The sequence below is a fragment of the Bombina bombina genome, chromosome 1, assembly GCF_027579735.1.
Source record: "Bombina bombina isolate aBomBom1 chromosome 1, aBomBom1.pri, whole genome shotgun sequence".
NCBI classification, from domain to species: domain Eukaryota; kingdom Metazoa; phylum Chordata; class Amphibia; order Anura; family Bombinatoridae; genus Bombina; species Bombina bombina.
In genome coordinates this window covers 1600873012-1600891758 of record NC_069499.1, presented here as the reverse complement: position 1 = coordinate 1600891758, position 18747 = coordinate 1600873012, and the positions used below count along the sequence as shown (strand labels likewise).

Sequence of the window (18747 nt, the reverse complement as noted above, 5' to 3'; positions counted from 1 at the left end):
CAGTAGTGAGAAAAGTATATGTGCATATTAGCTGAGTGTGCGATGTCAGTAGTGAGATATTAGCTGAATGTGCGATGTCAGTAGTGAGATATTAGCTGAGTGTGCGATGTCAGTAGTGAGATAAGTATATGTGCATATTAGCTGAATGTGCGATGTCAGTAGTGAGAAGTATATGTGCATATTAGCTGAGTGCGATGTCAGTAGTAAGATAAGTATATGTGCATATTAGCTGAATGTGCGATGTCAGTAGTGAGATATTAGCTGAATGTGCGATGTCAGTAGTGAGATAAGTATATGTGCATATTAGCTGAATGTGCGATGTCAGTAGTGAGATAAGTATATGTGCATATTAGCTGAATGTGCGATGTCAGTAGTGAGATAAGTATATGTGCATATTAGCTGAATGTGCGATGTCAGTAGTGAGATAAGTATATGTGCATATTAGCTGAGTGTGCGATGTCAGTAGTGAGATAAGTATATGTGCATATTAGCTGAGTGTGCGATGTCAGTAGTGAGATATGTATATGTGCATATTAGCTGAGTGTGCGATGTCAGTAGTGAGATATTAGCTGAGTGTGCGATGTCAGTAGTGAGATAAGTATATGTGCATATTAGCTGAGTGTGCGATGTCAGTAGTGAGATAAGTATATATGCATATTAGCTGAGTGTGCGATGTCAGTAGTGAGATAAGTATATATGCATATTAGCTGAATGTGCGATGTCAGTAGTGAGATAAGTATATGTGCATATTAGCTGAATGTGCAATGTCAGTAGTGAGATAAGTATATGTGCATATTAGCTGAGTGTGCGATGTCAGTAGTGAGATATTAGCTGAATGTGCGATGTCAGTAATGAGATAAGTATATGTGCATATTAGCTTAGTGTGCGATGTCAGTAGTGAGATATTAGCTGAATGTGCGATGTCAGTAGTGAGATATTAGCTGAATGTGCGATGTCAGTAGTGAGATAAGTATATGTGCATATTAGCTGAGTGTGCGATGTCAGTAGTGAGATAAGTATATGTGCATATTAGCTGAGTGTGCGATGTCAGTAGTGAGATATTAGCTGAATGTGCGATGTCAGTAATGAGATAAGTATATGTGCATATTAGCTGAGTGTGCGATGTCAGTAGTGAGATATTAGCTGAATGTGCGATGTCAGTAATGAGATAAGTATATGTGCATATTAGCTTAGTGTGCGATGTCAGTAGTGAGATATTAGCTGAATGTGCGATGTCAGTAGTGAGATATTAGCTGAGTGTGCGATGTCAGTAGTGAGATAAGTATATGTGCATATTAGCTGAATGTGCAATGTCAGTAGTGAGATGAGTATATGTGCATATTAGCTGAGTGTGAGATGTCAGTAGTGAGATAAGTATATGTGCATATTAGCTGAATGTGCAATGTCAGTAGTGAGATATTAGCTGAATGTGCGATGTCAGTAGTGAGATATTAGCTGAATGTAGTGAGATAAGTATATGTGCATATTAGCTGAATGTGCGATGTCAGTAGTGAGATAAGTATATGTGCATATTAGCTGAATGTGCAATGTCAGTAGTGAGATATTAGCTGAATGTGCGATGTCAGTAGTGAGATATTAGCTGAATGTGTGATGTCAGTAGTGAGATAAGTATATGTGCATATTAGCTGAATGTGCGATGTCAGTAGTGAGATAAGTATATGTGCATATTAGCTGAATGTGCGATGTCAGTAGTGAGATAAGTATATGTGCATATTAGCTGAGTGTGCGATGTCAGTAGTGAGATATTAGCTGAATGTGCGATGTCAGTAGTGAGATAAGTATATGTGCATATTAGCTGAGTGTGCGATGTCAGTAGTGAGATATTAGCTGAATGTGCGATGTCAGTAGTGAGATATTAGCTGAATGTGCGATGTCAGTAGTGAGATAAGTATATGTGCATATTAGCTGAGTGTGCGATGTCAGTAGTGAGATATTAGCTGAATGTGCGATGTCAGTAGTGAGATATTAGCTGAATGTGCGATGTCAGTAGTGAGATATTAGCTTAATGTGCGATGTCAGTAGTGAGATATTAGCTGAATGTGCGATGTCAGTAGTGAGATATTAGCTGAATGTGCGATGTCAGTAGTGAGATAAGTATATGTGCATATTAGCTGAATGTGCGATGTCAGTAGTGAGATATTAGCTGAATGTGCGATGTCAGTAGTGAGATAAGTATATGTGCATATTAGCTGAATGTGCGATGTCAGTAGTGAGATAAGTATATGTGCATATTAGCTGAATGTGCGATGTCAGTAGTGAGATATTAGCTGAATGTGCGATGTCAGTAGTGAGATATTAGCTGAATGTGCGATGTCAGTAGTGAGATATTAGCTGAATGTGCGATGTCAGTAGTGAGATAAGTATATGTGCATATTAGCTGAATGTGCGATGTCAGTAGTGAGATATTAGCTGAATGTGCGATGTCAGTAGTGAGATATTAGCTGAATGTGCGATGTCAGTAGTGAGATATTAGCTGAATGTGCGATGTCAGTAGTGAGATTTGCTGAATGTGCGACGTCAGTAGTGAGATATTAGCTGAATGTGCGATGTCAGTAGTGAGATAAGTATATGTGCATATTAGCTGAATGTGCGATGTCAGTAGTGAGATAAGTATATGTGCATATTAGCTGAGTGTGCGATGTCAGTAGTGAGATAAGTATATGTGCATATTAGCTGAGTGTGCGATGTCAGTAGTGAGATAAGTATATGTGCATATTAGCTGAGTGTGCGATGTCAGTAGTGAGATATTAGCTGAATGTGCGATGTCAGTAGTGAGATATTAGCTGAATGTGCGATGTCAGTAGTGAGATAAGTATATGTGCATATTAGCTGAATGTGCGATGTCAGTAGTGAGATATTAGCTGAATGTGCGATGTCAGTAGTGAGATATTAGCTGAATGTGCGATGTCAGTAGTGAGATATTAGCTGAATGTGCGATGTCAGTAGTGAGATAAGTATATGTGCATATTAGCTGAATGTGCAATGTCAGTAGTGAGATAAGTATATGTGCATATTAGCTGAATGTGCGATGTCAGTAGTGAGATAAGTATATGTGCATATTAGCTGAGTGTGCGATGTCAGTAGTGAGATAAGTATATGTGCATATTAGCTGATGTGCGATGTCAGTAGTGAGATATTAGCTGAATGTGCGATGTCAGTAGTGAGATATTAGCTGAATGTGCGATGTCAGTAGTGAGATATTAGCTTAATGTGCGATGTCATTAGTGAGATATTAGCTGAATGTGCGATGTCAGTAGTGAGATATTAGCTGAATGTGCGATGTCAGTAGTGAGATAAGTATATGTGCATATTAGCTGAGTGTGCGATGTCAGTAGTGAGATATTAGCTGAATGTGCGAGTCAGTAGTGAGATAAGTATATGTGCATATTAGCTGAGTGTGCGATGTCAGTAGTGAGATAAGTATATGTGCATATTAGCTGAATGTGCGATGTCAGTAGTGAGATAAGTATATGTGCATATTAGCTGAGTGTGCGATGTCAGTAGTGAGATATTAGCTGAATGTGCGATGTCAGTAGTGAGATAAGTATATGTGCATATTAGCTGAATGTGCGATGTCAGTAGTGAGATAAGTATATGTGCATATTAGCTGAATGTGCGATGTCAGTAGTGAGATAAGTATATGTGCATATTAGCTGAGTGTGCGATGTCAGTAGTGAGATAAGTATATGTGCATATTAGCTGAATGTGCGATGTCAGTAGTGAGATATTAGCTGAATGTGCGATGTCAGTAGTGAGATATTAGCTGAATGTGCGATGTCAGTAGTGAGATATTAGCTTAATGTGCGATGTCAGTAGTGAGATATTAGCTTAATGTGCGATGTCAGTAGTGAGATATTAGCTGAATGTGCGATGTCAGTAGTGAGATATTAGCTGAATGTGCGATGTCAGTAGTGAGATAAGTATATGTGCATATTAGCTGAGTGTGCGATGTCAGTAGTGAGATATTAGCTGAATGTGCGAGTCAGTAGTGAGATAAGTATATGTGCATATTAGCTGAATGTGCGATGTCAGTAGTGAGATAAGTATATGTGCATATTAGCTGAATGTGCGATGTCAGTAGTGAGATAAGTATATGTGCATATTAGCTGAATGTGCGATGTCAGTAGTGAGATAAGTATATGTGCATATTAGCTGAATGTGAGATGTCAGTAGTGAGATAAGTATATGTGCATATTAGCTGAGTGTGCGATGTCAGTAGTGAGATATTAGCTGAATGTGCGAGTCAGTAGTGAGATAAGTATATGTGCATATTAGCTGAATGTGCGATGTCAGTAGTGAGATAAGTATATGTGCATATTAGCTGAGTGTGCGATGTCAGTAGTGAGATAAGTATATGTGCATATTAGCTGAGTGTGCGATGTCAGTAGTGAGATAAGTATATGTGCATATTAGCTGAATGTGCGATGTCAGTAGTGAGATATTAGCTGAGTGTGCGATGTCAGTAGTGAGATAAGTATATGTGCATATTAGCTGAATGTGCGATGTCAGTAGTGAGATATTAGCTGAATGTGCGATGTCAGTAGTGAGATAAGTATATGTGCATATTAGCTGAGTATGCGATGTCAGTAGTGAGATATTAGCTGAGTGTGCGATGTCAGTAGTGAGATATTAGCTGAGTGTGCGATGTCAGTAGTGAGATAAGTATATGTGCATATTAGCTGAGTGTGCGATGTCAGTAGTGAGATATTAGCTGAATGTGCGATGTCAGTAGTGAGATATTAGCTGAATGTGCGATGTCAGTAGTGAGATAAGTATATGTGCATATTAGCTGAGTGTGCGATGTCAGTAGTGAGATATTAGCTGAGTGTGCGATGTCAGTAGTGAGATATTAGCTGAGTGTGCGATGTCAGTAGTGAGATAAGTATATGTGCATATTAGCTGAATGTGCGATGTCAGTAGTGAGATATTAGCTGAATGTGCGATGTCAGTAGTGAGATAAGTATATGTGCATATTAGCTGAATGTGCGATGTCAGTAGTGAGATAAGTATATGTGCATATTAGCTGAATGTGCGATGTCAGTAGTGAGATAAGTATATGTGCATATTAGCTGAGTGTGCGATGTCAGTAGTGAGATAAGTATATGTGCATATTAGCTGAGTGTGCGATGTCAGTAGTGAGATAAGTATATGTGCATATTAGCTGAATGTGCGATGTCAGTAGTGAGATATTAGCTGAATGTGCGATGTCAGTAGTGAGATATTAGCTGAATGTGCTTTGTCAGTAGTGAGATAAGTATATGTGCATATTAGCTGAATGTGCGATGTCAGTAGTGAGATAAGTATATGTGCATATTAGCTGAGTGTGCGATGTCAGTAGTGAGATATTAGCTGAATGTGCAATGTCAGTAGTGAGATAAGTATATGTGCATATTAGCTGAATGTGCGATGTCAGTAGTGAGATATTAGCTGAATGTGCAATGTCAGTAGTGAGATAAGTATATGTGCATATTAGCTGAATGTGCGATGTCAGTAGTGAGATAAGTATATGTGCATATTAGCTGAATGTGCGATGTCAGTAGTGAGATATTAGCTGAATGTGCGATGTCAGTAGTGAGATATTAGCTTAATGTGCGATGTCAGTAGTGAGATAAGTATATGTGCATATTAGCTGAATGTGCAATGTCAGTAGTGAGATAAGTATATGTGCATATTAGCTGAATGTGTGATGCCAGTAGTGAGATATTAGCTGAATGTGTGATGTCAGTAGTGAGATATTAGCTGAATGTGCGATGTCAGTAGTGAGATAAGTATATGTGCATATTAGCTGAATGTGCGATGTCAGTAGTGAGATAAGTATATGTGCATATTAGCTGAATGTGTGATGTCAGTAGTGAGATAAGTATATGTGCATATTAGCTGAATGTGCGATGTCAGTAGTGAGATAAGTATATGTGCATATTAGCTGAATGTGTGATGTCAGTAGTGAGATAAGTAAATGTGCATATTAGCTGAGTGTGCGATGTCAGTAGTGAGATATTAGCTGAATGTGCGATGTCAGTAGTGAGATATTAGCTGAGTGTGCGATGTCAGTAGTGAGATATTAGCTGAATGTGCGATGTCAGTAGTGAGATATTAGCGGAGTGTGCGATGTCAGTAGTGAGATGAGTATATGTGCATATTAGCTGAATGTGCGATGTCAGTAGTGAGATATTAGCTGAATGTGCGATGTCAGTAGTGAGATATTAGCGGAGTGTGCGATGTCAGTAGTGAGATATTAGCTGAGTGTGCGATGTCAGTAGTGAGATAAGTATATGTGCATATTAGCTGAATGTGCGATGTCAGTAGTGAGATAAGTATATGTGCATATTAGCTGAATGTGCGATGTCAGTAGTGAGATATTAGCTGAGTGTGCGATGTCAGTAGTGAGATAAGTATATGTGCATATTAGCTGAATGTGCGATGTCAGTAGTGAGATATTAGCTGAATGTGCGATGTCAGTAGTGAGATATTAGCTGAATGTGCGATGTCAGTAGTGAGATAAGTATATGTGCATATTAGCTGAGTGCGCGATGTCAGTAGTGAGATTAGTATATGTGCATATTAGCTGAATGTGCGATGTCGGTAGTGAGATAAGTATATGTGCATATTAGCTGAATGTGCGATGTCAGTAGTGAGATAAGTATATGTGCATATTAGCTGAATGTGCAATGTCAGTAGTGAGATAAGTATATGTGCATATTAGCTGAATGTGTGATGTCAGTAGTGAGATAAGTATATGTGCATATTAGCTGAATGTGCGATGTCAGTAGTGAGATAAGTATATGTGCATATTAGCTGAATGTGTGATGTCAGTAGTGAGATAAGTATATGTGCATATTAGCTGAATGTGTGATGTCAGTAGTGAGATAAGTATATGTGCATATTAGCTGAATGTGCGATGTCAGTAGTGAGATATTAGCTGAATGTGCGATGTCAGTAGTGAGATAAGTATATGTGCATAATAGCTGAGTGTGCGATGTCAGTAGTGAGATATTAGCTGAGTGTGCGATGTCAGTAGTGAGATATTAGCTGAATGTGCGATGTCAGTAGTGAGATATTAGCTGAATGTGCGATGTCAGTAGTGAGATATTAGCTGAATGTGCGATGTCAGTAGTGAGATATTAGCTGAATGTGCGATGTCAGTAGTGAGATAAGTATATGTGCATATTAGCTGAATGTGCGATGTCAGTAGTGAGATAAGTATATGTGCATATTAGCTGAGTGTGCGATGTCAGTAGTGAGATATTAGCTGAATGTGCGATGTCAGTAGTGAGATAAGTATATGTGCATATTAGCTGAATGTGCGATGTCAGTAGTGAGATAAGTATATGTGCATATTAGCTGAATGTGCGATGTCAGTAGTGAGATAAGTATATGTGCATATTAGCTGAATGTGCGATGTCAGTAGTGAGATAAGTATATGTGCATATTAGCTGAATGTGAGATGTCAGTAGTGAGATAAGTATATGTGCATATTAGCTGAGTGTGCGATGTCAGTAGTGAGATATTAGCTGAATGTGCGATGTCAGTAGTGAGATAAGTATATGTGCATATTAGCTGAATGTGCGATGTCAGTAGTGAGATAAGTATATGTGCATATTAGCTGAATGTGCGATGTCAGTAGTGAGATATTAGCTGAATGTGCTTTGTCAGTAGTGAGATAAGTATATGTGCATATTAGCTTAGTGTGCGATGTCAGTAGTGAGATATTAGCTGAATGTGCGATGTCAGTAGTGAGATATTAGCTGAATGTGCGATGTCAGTAGTGAGATAAGTATACGTGCATATTAGCTGAGTGTGCGATGTTAGTAGTGAGATATTAGCCGAGTGTGCGATGTCAGTAGTGAGATAAGTATATGTGCATATAAGCTGAATGTGCGATGTCAGTAGTGAGATAAGTATATGTGCATATTAGCTGAATGTGCGATGTCAGTAGTGAGATATTAGCTGAGTGTGCGATGTCAGTAGTGAGATATTAGCTGAGTGTGCGATGTCAGTAGTGAGATATTAGCTGAGTGTGCGATGTCAGTAGTGAGATATTAGCTGAGTGTGCGATGTCAGTAGTGAGATATTAGCTGAATGTGCGATGTCAGTAGTGAGATAAGTATATGTGCATATTAGCTGAATGTGAGATAAGTATATGTGCATAATAGCTGAGTGTGCGATGTCAGTAGTGAGATAAGTATATGTGCATATTAGCTGAATGTGCGATGTCAGTAGTGAGATAAGTATATGTGCATATTAGCTGAGTGTGCAATGTCAGTAGTGAGATATTAGCTGAATGTGCGATGTCAGTAGTGAGATATAAGCTGAATGTGCGATGTCAGTAGTGAGATAAGTATATGTGCATATTAGCTGAATGTGAGATAAGTATATGTGCATATTAGCTGAGTGTGCGATGTCAGTAGTGAGATAAGTATATGTGCATATTAGCTGAGTGCGTGATGTCAGTAGTGAGATAAGTATATGTGCATATTAGCTGAATGTGCGATGTCAGTAGTGAGATAAGTATATGTGCATATTAGCTGAGTGTGCGATGTCAGTAGTGAGATAAGTATATGTCTATATTAGCTGAGTGTGCAATGTCAGTAGTGAGATATTAGCTGAGTGTGCGATGTCAGTAGTGATATAAGTATATGTGCATATTAGCTGAATGTGCGATGTCAGTAGTGAGATAAGTATATGTGCATATTAGCTGAGTGTGCGATGTCAGTAGTGAGATAAGTATATGTGCATATTAGCTGAATGTGCGATGTCAGTAGTGAGATATTAGCTGAATGTGCGATGTCAGTAGTGAGATATTAGCTGAATGTGCGATGTCAGTAGTGAGATAAGTATATGTGCATATTAGCTGAGTGTGCGATGTCAGTAGTGAGATATTAGCTGAATGTGCGATGTCAGTAATGAGATATTAGCTGAGTGTGCGATGTCAGTAGTGAGATATTAGCTGAGTGTGCGATGTCAGTAGTGAGATATTAGCTGAGTGTGCGATGTCAGTAGTGAGATATTAGCTGAATGTGCGATGTCAGTAGTGAGATAAGTATATGTGCATATTAGCTGAATGTGCGATGTCAGTAGTGAGAAATTAGCTGAATGTGCGATGTCAGTAGTGAGAAATTAGCTGAATGTGCGATGTCAGTAGTGAGATATTAGCTGAATGTGCGATGTCAGTAGTGAGATAAGTATATGTGCATATTAGCTGAATGTGCGATGTCAGTAGTGAGATATTAGCTGAATGTGCGATGTCAGTAGTGAGATATTAGCTGAATGTGCGATGTCAGTAGTGAGATAAGTATATGTGCATATTAGCTGAATGTGCGATGTCAGTAGTGAGATAAGTATATGTGCATATTAGCTGAGTGTGCGATGTCAGTAGTGAGATATTAGCTGAATGTGCGATGTCAGTAGTGAGATAAGTATATGTGCATATTAGCTGAATGTGCGATGTCAGTAGTGAGATATTAGCTGAATGTGCGATGTCAGTAGTGAGATATTAGCTGAATGTGCGATGTCAGTAGTGAGATATTAGCTGAGTGTGCGATGTCAGTAGTGAGATAAGTATATGTGCATATTAGCTGAATGTGCGATGTCAGTAGTGAGAAGTATATGTGCATATTAGCTGAGTGTGCGATGTCAGTAGTGAGATATTAGCTGAATGTGCGATGTCAGTAGTGAGATAAGTATATGTGCATATTAGCTGAATGTGCGATGTCAGTAGTGAGATAAGTATATGTGCATATTAGCTGAGTGCGCGATGTCAGTAGTGAGATAAGTATATGTGCATATTAGCTGAATGTGCGATGTCAGTAGTGAGATATTAGCTGAATGTGCGATGTCAGTAGTGAGATAAGTATATGTGCATATTAGCTGAGTGCGTGATGTCAGTAGTGAGATATTAGCTGAATGTGCGATGTCAGTAGTGAGATAAGTATATGTGCATATTAGCTGAATGTGCGATGTCAGTAGTGAGATATTAGCTGAATGTGCGATGTCAGTAGTGAGATAAGTATATGTCTATATTAGCTGAATGTGCGATGTCAGTAGTGAGATATTAGCTGAATGTGCGATGTCAGTAGTGAGATAAGTATATGTGCATATTAGCTGAATGTGCGATGTCAGTAGTGAGATAAGTATATGTGCATATTAGCTGAATGTGCGATGTCAGTAGTGAGATATTAGCTGAATGTGCGATGTCAGTAGTGAGATAAGTATATGTGCATATTAGCTGAATGTGCGATGTCAGTAGTGAGATATTAGCTGAATGTGCGATAAGTATATGTGAATATTAGCTGAATGTGCGATGTCAGTAGTGAGATATTAGCTGAATGTGCGATGTCAGTAGTGAGATATTAGCTGAATGTGCGATGTCAGTAGTGAGATATTAGCTGAATGTGCGATGTCAGTAGTGAGATATTAGCTGAATGTGCGATGTCAGTAGTGAGATATTAGCTGAATGTGCGATGTCAGTAGTGAGATAAGTATATGTGCATATTAGCTGAATGTGCGATGTCAGTAGTGAGATATTAGCTGAATGTGCGATAAGTATATGTGCATATTAGCTGAATGTGCGATGTCAGTAGTGAGATATTAGCTGAATGTGCGATGTCAGTAGTGAGATATTAGCTGAATGTGCGATAAGTATATGTGCATATTAGCTGAATGTGCGATGTCAGTAGTGAGATATTAGCTGAATGTGCGATGTCAGTAGTGAGATAAGTATATGTGCATATTAGCTGAATGTGCGATGTCAGTAGTGAGATATTAGCTGAATGTGCGATGTCAGTAGTGAGATATTAGCTGAATGTGCGATGTCAGTAGTGAGATATTAGCTGAATGTGCGATGTCAGTAGTGAGATAAGTATATGTGCATATTAGCTGAATGTGCGATGTCAGTAGTGAGATATTAGCTGAATGTGCGATGTCAGTAGTGAGATATTAGCTGAATGTGCGATAAGTATATGTGCATATTAGCTGAATGTGCGATGTCAGTAGTGAGATATTAGCTGAATGTGCGATGTCAGTAGTGAGATATTAGCTGAATGTGCGATAAGTATATGTGCATATTAGCTGAATGTGCGATGTCAGTAGTGAGATATTAGCTGAATGTGCGATGTCAGTAGTGAGATATTAGCTGAATGTGCGATGTCAGTAGTGAGATATTAGCTGAATGTGCGAGTCAGTTGCGGACGAGGGGAATTACTTTAGTTTAGTTCTGGTCTTCAGCTGACTGAATAAAGCTTTTTACTAATCTCAGCCTCTTTTTCTTTCTAGGTAAACGCAAAGCTCTGAAGTTGAACTTTGCCAACCCAGCCTTTAAATCCACAGCGAAATTCACCCTAAACACGACCATTCAACACCCACATATGTGAGTAGAGCTGGGTCTGCAATGTGTGTCCTTGCCCCCAGTTTGAGCTATTATGTGTTTAGCGGCATGTTTGGGCACTTGAGGGGCTAGTGGTGGACTTAAATTGACAATCAACAGTTTAAGATTTCATGTCAGTTATTGGGTAGTAAATACTTTCAATATTTATTGTGGCCCCTATTACAGTAACTTAACTCCACAGAGTTTCTATGAAGTAATGGGGTGCTGCCATGACGAAACCAAAGTTTTCCCCTTATCTATCTCTTCTGCTGATGACAACTAGGGACACAAATAAAATAGGCAACATTGCTTGTTGTGTATCCTCAGCTAAAGAGACGTATAAGGGGAAAACTTAGGTTTTAACATGGCTGCACCTATTACTTTATGGAGACTAAATCTGTACACAACTAATATAATGATGAACCCACATACTATTATCATACATCATTATGTCTTATTCACTGTTTAATGCCCCTTTAATGTGCTACCATTTGCAAACCCTGCTTGCATTGTTTTGTTGTCGGAGGCGGGGGGTTCACCTCATTCTTGTACCCAGACACAGTGGGTTAAACTGCCATACAGTGACACTATGACGTGTGTGTGTGGCACAAGACTTGTGTGTGTGTGTGACACAAGACGTGTGTGTGTGTGACACAAGACGTGTGTGTGTGTGACACAAGACGTGTGTGTGTGTGACACAAGACGTGTGTGTGTGTGACACAAGACGTGTGTGTGTGTGACACAAGACGTGTGTGTGTGTGACACAAGACGTGTGTGTGTGAGACACAAGACGTGTGTGTGTGTGACACAAGACGTGTGTGTGTGAGACACAAGACGTGTGTGTGTGACACAAGACGTGTGTGTGTGACACAAGACGTGTGTGTGTGTGACACAAGACGTGTGTGTGTGTGTGTGACACAAGACGTGTGTGTGTGTGACACAAGACGTGTGTGTGTGTGTGACACAAGACGTGTGTGTGTGTGTGACACAAGATGTGTGTGTGACACAAGACGTGTGTGTGACACAAGATGTGTGTGTGTGACACAAGATGTGTGTGTGTGTGACACAAGATGTGTGTGTGTGTGACACAAGATGTGTGTGTGTGTGACACAAGATGTGTGTGTGTGTGACACAAGATGTGTGTGTGTGTGTGACACAAGATGTGTGTGTGTGTGTGACACAAGATGTGTGTGTGTGTGTGACACAAGATGTGTGTGTGTGACACAAGATGTGTGTGTGTGTGACACAAGATGTGTGTGTGTGTGTGACACAAGATGTGTGTGTGTGTGTGACACAAGATGTGTGTGTGTGTGTGACACAAGATGTGTGTGTGTGTGTGACACAAGATGTGTGTGTGTGTGTGTGTGACACAAGATGTGTGTGTGTGTGACACAAGATGTGTGTGTGTGTGTGTGACACAAGATGTGTGTGTGTGTGTGTGTGACACAAGATGTGTGTGTGTGTGTGTGACACAAGACGTGTGTGTGTGACACAAGATGTGTGTGTGTGACACAAGATGTGTGTGTGTGTGACACAAGATGTGTGTGTGTGTGTGTGTGACACAAGATGTGTGTGTGTGTGTGACACAAGATGTGTGTGTGTGTGTGTGTGTGACACAAGATGTGTGTGTGTGTGTGTGTGACACAAGATGTGTGTGTGTGTGTGTGTGTGACACAAGATGTGTGTGTGTGTGTGACACAAGATGTGTGTGTGTGTGTGTGTGTGTGACACAAGATGTGTGTGTGTGTGTGTGACACAAGACGTGTGTGTGTGACACAAGATGTGTGTGTGTGTGTGTGACACAAGACGTGTGTGTGTGACACAAGACGTGTGTGTGTGACACAAGACGTGTGTGTGTGACACAAGACGTGTGTGTGTGACACAAGACGTGTGTGTGTGTGTGTGTGACACAAGACGTGTGTGTGTGTGTGTGTGACACAAGACGTGTGTGTGTGTGTGTGTGACACAAGACGTGTGTGTGTGTGTGACACAAGACGTGTGTGTAATGTCCTTACATAGCAAACAATAACTCTTATATGAATGATGCACTTGCAACTTCTAAATGTAGATTACATAACAAGGTGGCTCCTGTAGATTTGCACACAGTAATATGGATAGATACACATATATAGTCCTTTATAATGATTGGCTGCTGCATTCCTTATATTAGCAGTCCTGTACACTGTGTATGCAGCACTATAGTAATCTCAGTATCAGGTAGTATGCAAGATGACAAGGGAACTACCTGACCAGCTGTATAAAGTCTGTTCTGTAGCCAGTAATCCAGAGTAACTTATAGCTGTAATGTGTAACTGACAGTACTTACTCTTCCTGACTAGCTGATGCTGTATCCTGCTGCAGTGATCTGTAGCTGACATTACACTTATTATTAGCTGTATAACTGTAATATAACTTATAACTGTAATGTGTAACTGACAGTACTTACTCTTCCTGACTAGCTGATGCTGTATCCTCTGCAGTGATCTGTAGCTGACATTACACTTATTATTAGCTGTATAACTGTAATATAACTTATAACTGTAATGTGTAACTGACAGTACTTACTCTTCCTGACTAGCTGATGCTGTATCCTGCTGCACTGATCTGTAGCTGACATTACACTTATTATTAGCTGTATAACTGTAATATAACTTATAGCTGTAATGTGTAACTGACAGTACTTACTCTTCCTGACTAGCTGATGCTGTATCCTGCTGCACTGATCTGTAGCTGACATTACACTTATTATTAACTGTATAACTGTAATATAACTTATAACTGTAATGTGTAACTGACAGTACTTACTCTTCCTGACTGGCTGATGCTGTATCCTCTGCAGTGATCTGTAGCTGACATTACACTTATTATTAGCTGTATAACTGTAATATAACTTATAACTGTAATGTGTAACTGACAGTACTTACTCTTCCTGACTAGCTGATGCTGTATCCTGCTGCACTGATCTGTAGCTGACATTACACTTATTATTAACTGTATAACTGTAATATAACTTATAACTGTAATGTGTAACTGACAGTACTTACTCTTCCTGACTAGCTGATGCTGTATCCTCTGCAGTGATCTGTAGCTGACATTACACTTATTATTAGCTGTATAACTGTAATATAACTTATAGCTGTAATGTGTAACTGACTGTACTTACTCTTCCTGACTAGCTGATGCTGTATCCTGCTGCACTGATCTGTAGCTGACATTACACTTATTATTAACTGTATAACTGTAATATAACTTATAACTGTAATGTGTAACTGACAGTACTTACTCTTCCTGACTGGCTGATGCTGTATCCTGCTGTACTGATCTGTAGCTGACATTACACTTATTATTAGCTGTATAACTGTAATATAACTTATAACTGTAATGTGTAACTGACAGTACTTACTCTTCCTGACTGGCTGATGCTGTATCCTGCTGTACTGATCTGTAGCTGACATTACACTTATTATTAGCTGTATAACTGTAATATAACTTATAACTGTAATGTGTAACTGACAGTACTTACTCTTCCTGACTAGCTGATGCTGTATCCTGCTGCACTGATCTGTAGCTGACATTACACTTATTATTAGCTGTATAACTGTAATATAACTTATAACTGTAATGTGTAACTGACAGTACTTACTCTTCCTGACTAGCTGATGCTGTATCCTCTGCACTGATCTGTAGCTGACATTACACTTATTATTAGCTGTATAACTGTAATATAACTTATAACTGTAATGTGTAACTGACAGTACTTACTCTTCCTGACTAGCTGATGCTGTATCCTGCTGCACTGATCTGTAGCTGACATTACACTTATTATTAGCTGTATAACTGTAATATAACTTATAGCTGTAATGTGTAACTGACAGTACTTACTCTTCCTGACTAGCTGATGCTGTATCCTCTGCAGTGATCTGTAGCTGACATTACACTTATTATTAGCTGTATAACTGTAATATAACTTATAACTGTAATGTGTAACTGACAGTACTTACTCTTCCTGACTAGCTGATGCTGTATCCTGCTGCACTGATCTGTAGCTGACATTACACTTATTATTAACTGTATAACTGTAATATAACTTATAACTGTAATGTGTAACTGACAGTACTTACTCTTCCTGACTAGCTGATGCTGTATCCTGCTGCACTGATCTGTAGCTGACATTACACTTATTATTAACTGTATAACTGTAATATAACTTATAGCTGTAATGTGTAACTGACAGTACTTACTCTTCCTGACTAGCTGATGCTGTATCCTGCTGCACTGATCTGTAGCTGACATTACACTTATTATTAACTGTATAACTGTAATATAACTTATAACTGTAATGTGTAACTGACAGTACTTACTCTTCCTGACTAGCTGATGCTGTATCCTCTGCAGTGATCTGTAGCTGACATTACACTTATTATTAGCTGTATAACTGTAATATAACTTATAGCTGTAATGTGTAACTGACAGTACTTACTCTTCCTGACTAGCTGATGCTGTATCCTGCTGCACTGATCTGTAGCTGACATTACACTTATTATTAGCTGTATAACTGTAATATAACTTATAACTGTAATGTGTAACTGACAGTACTTACTCTTCCTGACTAGCTGATGCTGTATCCTGCTGCAGTGATCTGTAGCTGACATTACACTTATTATTAGCTGTATAACTGTAATATAACTTATAACTGTAATGTGTAACTGACAGTACTTACTCTTCCTGACTAGCTGATGCTGTATCCTCTGCACTGATCTGTAGCTGACATTACACTTATTATTAGCTGTATAACTGTAATATAACTTATAACTGTAATGTGTAACTGACAGTACTTACTCTTCCTGACTAGCTGATGCTGTATCCTGCTGCACTGATCTGTAGCTGACATTACACTTATTATTAGCTGTATAACTGTAATATAACTTATAGCTGTAATGTGTAACTGACAGTACTTACTCTTCCTGACTAGCTGATGCTGTATCCTGCTGCACTGATCTGTAGCTGACATTACACTTATTATTAACTGTATAACTGTAATATAACTTATAACTGTAATGTGTAACTGACAGTACTTACTCTTCCTGACTAGCTGATGCTGTATCCTGCTGCACTGATCTGTAGCTGACATTACACTTATTATTAACTGTATAACTGTAATATAACTTATAACTGTAATGTGTAACTGACAGTACTTACTCTTCCTGACTAGCTGATGCTGTATCCTGCTGCACTGATCTGTAGCTGACATTACACTTATTATTAGCTGTATAACTGTAATATAACTTATAACTGTAATGTGTAACTGACAGTACTTACTCTTCCTGACTAGCTGATGCTGTATCCTCTGCAGTGATCTGTAGCTGACATTACACTTATTATTAGCTGTATAACTGTAATATAACTTATAGCTGTAATGTGTAACTGACAGTACTTACTCTTCCTGACTAGCTGATGCTGTATCCTCTGCACTGATCTGTAGCTGACATTACACTTATTATTAGCTGTATAACTGTAATATAACTTATAACTGTAATGTGTAACTGACAGTACTTACTCTTCCTGACTAGCTGATGCTGTATCCTGCTGCAGTGATCTGTAGCTGACATTACACTTATTATTAGCTGTATAACTGTAATATAACTTATAACTGTAATGTGTAACTGACAGTACTTACTCTTCCTGACTAGCTGATGCTGTATCCTCTGCACTGATCTGTAGCTGACATTACACTTATTATTAGCTGTATAACTGTAATATAACTTATAACTGTAATGTGTAACTGACAGTACTTACTCTTCCTGACTAGCTGATGCTGTATCCTGCTGCACTGATCTGTAGCTGACATTACACTTATTATTAGCTGTATAACTGTAATATAACTTATAACTGTAATGTGTAACTGACAGTACTTACTCTTCCTGACTAGCTGATGCTGTATCCTGCTGCACTGATCTGTAGCTGACATTACACTTATTATTAGCTGTATAACTGTAATATAACTTATAACTGTAATGTGTAACTGACAGTACTTACTCTTCCTGACTAGCTGATGCTGTATCCTGCTGCAGTGATCTGTAGCTGACATTACACTTATTATTAGCTGTATAACTGTAATATAACTTATAACTGTAATGTGTAACTGACAGTACTTACTCTTCCTGACTAGCTGATGCTGTATCCTCTGCAGTGATCTGTAGCTGACATTACACTTATTATTAGCTGTATAACTGTAATATAACTTATAACTGTAATGTGTAACTGACAGTACTTACTCTTCCTGACTGGCTGATGCTGTATCCTGCTGCACTGATCTGTAGCTGACATTACACTTATTATTAGCTGTATAACTGTAATATAACTTATAACTGTAATGTGTAACTGACAGTACTTACTCTTCCTGACTAGCTGATGCTGTATCCTGCTGCACTGATCTGTAGCTGACATTACACTTATTATTAGCTGTATAACTGTAATATAACTTATAACTGTAATGTGTAACTGACAGTACTTACTCTTCCTGACTAGCTGATGCTGTATCCTGCTGCACTGATTTGTAGCTGACATTACACTTATTATTAGCTGTATAACTGTAATATAACTTATAACTGTAATGTGTAACTGACAGTACTTACTCTTCCTGACTAGCTGATGCTGTATCCTGCTGCACTGATCTGTAGCTGACATTACACTTATTATTAGCTGTATAACTGTAATATAACTTATAGCTGTAATGTGTAACTGACAGTACTTACTCTTCCTGACTAGCTGATGCTGTATCCTGCTGCACTGATCTGTAGCTGACATTACACTTATTATTAGCTGTATAACTGTAATATAACTTATAACTGTAATGTGTAACTGACAGTACTTACTCTTCCTGACTAGCTGATGCTGTATCCTGCTGCACTGATCTGTAGCTGACATTACACTTATTATTAGCTGTATAACTGTAATATAACTTATAACTGTAATGTGTAACTGACAGTACTTACTCTTCCTGACTAGCTGATGCTGTATCCTGCTGCACTGATCTGTAGCTGACATTACACTTATTATTAGCTGTATAACTGTAATATAACTTATAACTGTAATGTGTAACTGACAGTACTTACTCTTCCTGACTGGCTGATGCTGTATCCTGCTGCAGTGATCTGTAGCTGACATTACACTTATTATTAGCTGTATAACTGTAATATAACTTATAACTGTAATGTGTAACTGACAGTACTTACTCTTCCTGACTAGCTGATGCTGTATCCTGCTGCAGTGATCTGTAGCTGACATTACACTTATTATTAGCTGTATAACTGTAATATAACTTATAACTGTAATGTGTAACTGACAGTACTTACTCTTCCTGA

At 38.7% G+C, this 18747-nt stretch overlaps 1 protein-coding gene across 2 annotated transcripts in view; it reads left to right on the top strand.

The window, feature by feature from the left end:
- MAP2K4 (mitogen-activated protein kinase kinase 4) overlaps window positions 1–18747 on the top strand; it is a 1109040-nt gene that overhangs the window by 547009 nt on the left and 543284 nt on the right. For both annotated transcript variants that reach the window (XM_053710735.1, XM_053710724.1), the window contains exon 5: window positions 11293–11386. In XM_053710735.1, the coding sequence (XP_053566710.1) occupies window positions 11293–11386 (94 nt within the window). The remainder of the gene's footprint in view (window positions 1–11292; window positions 11387–18747) is intronic.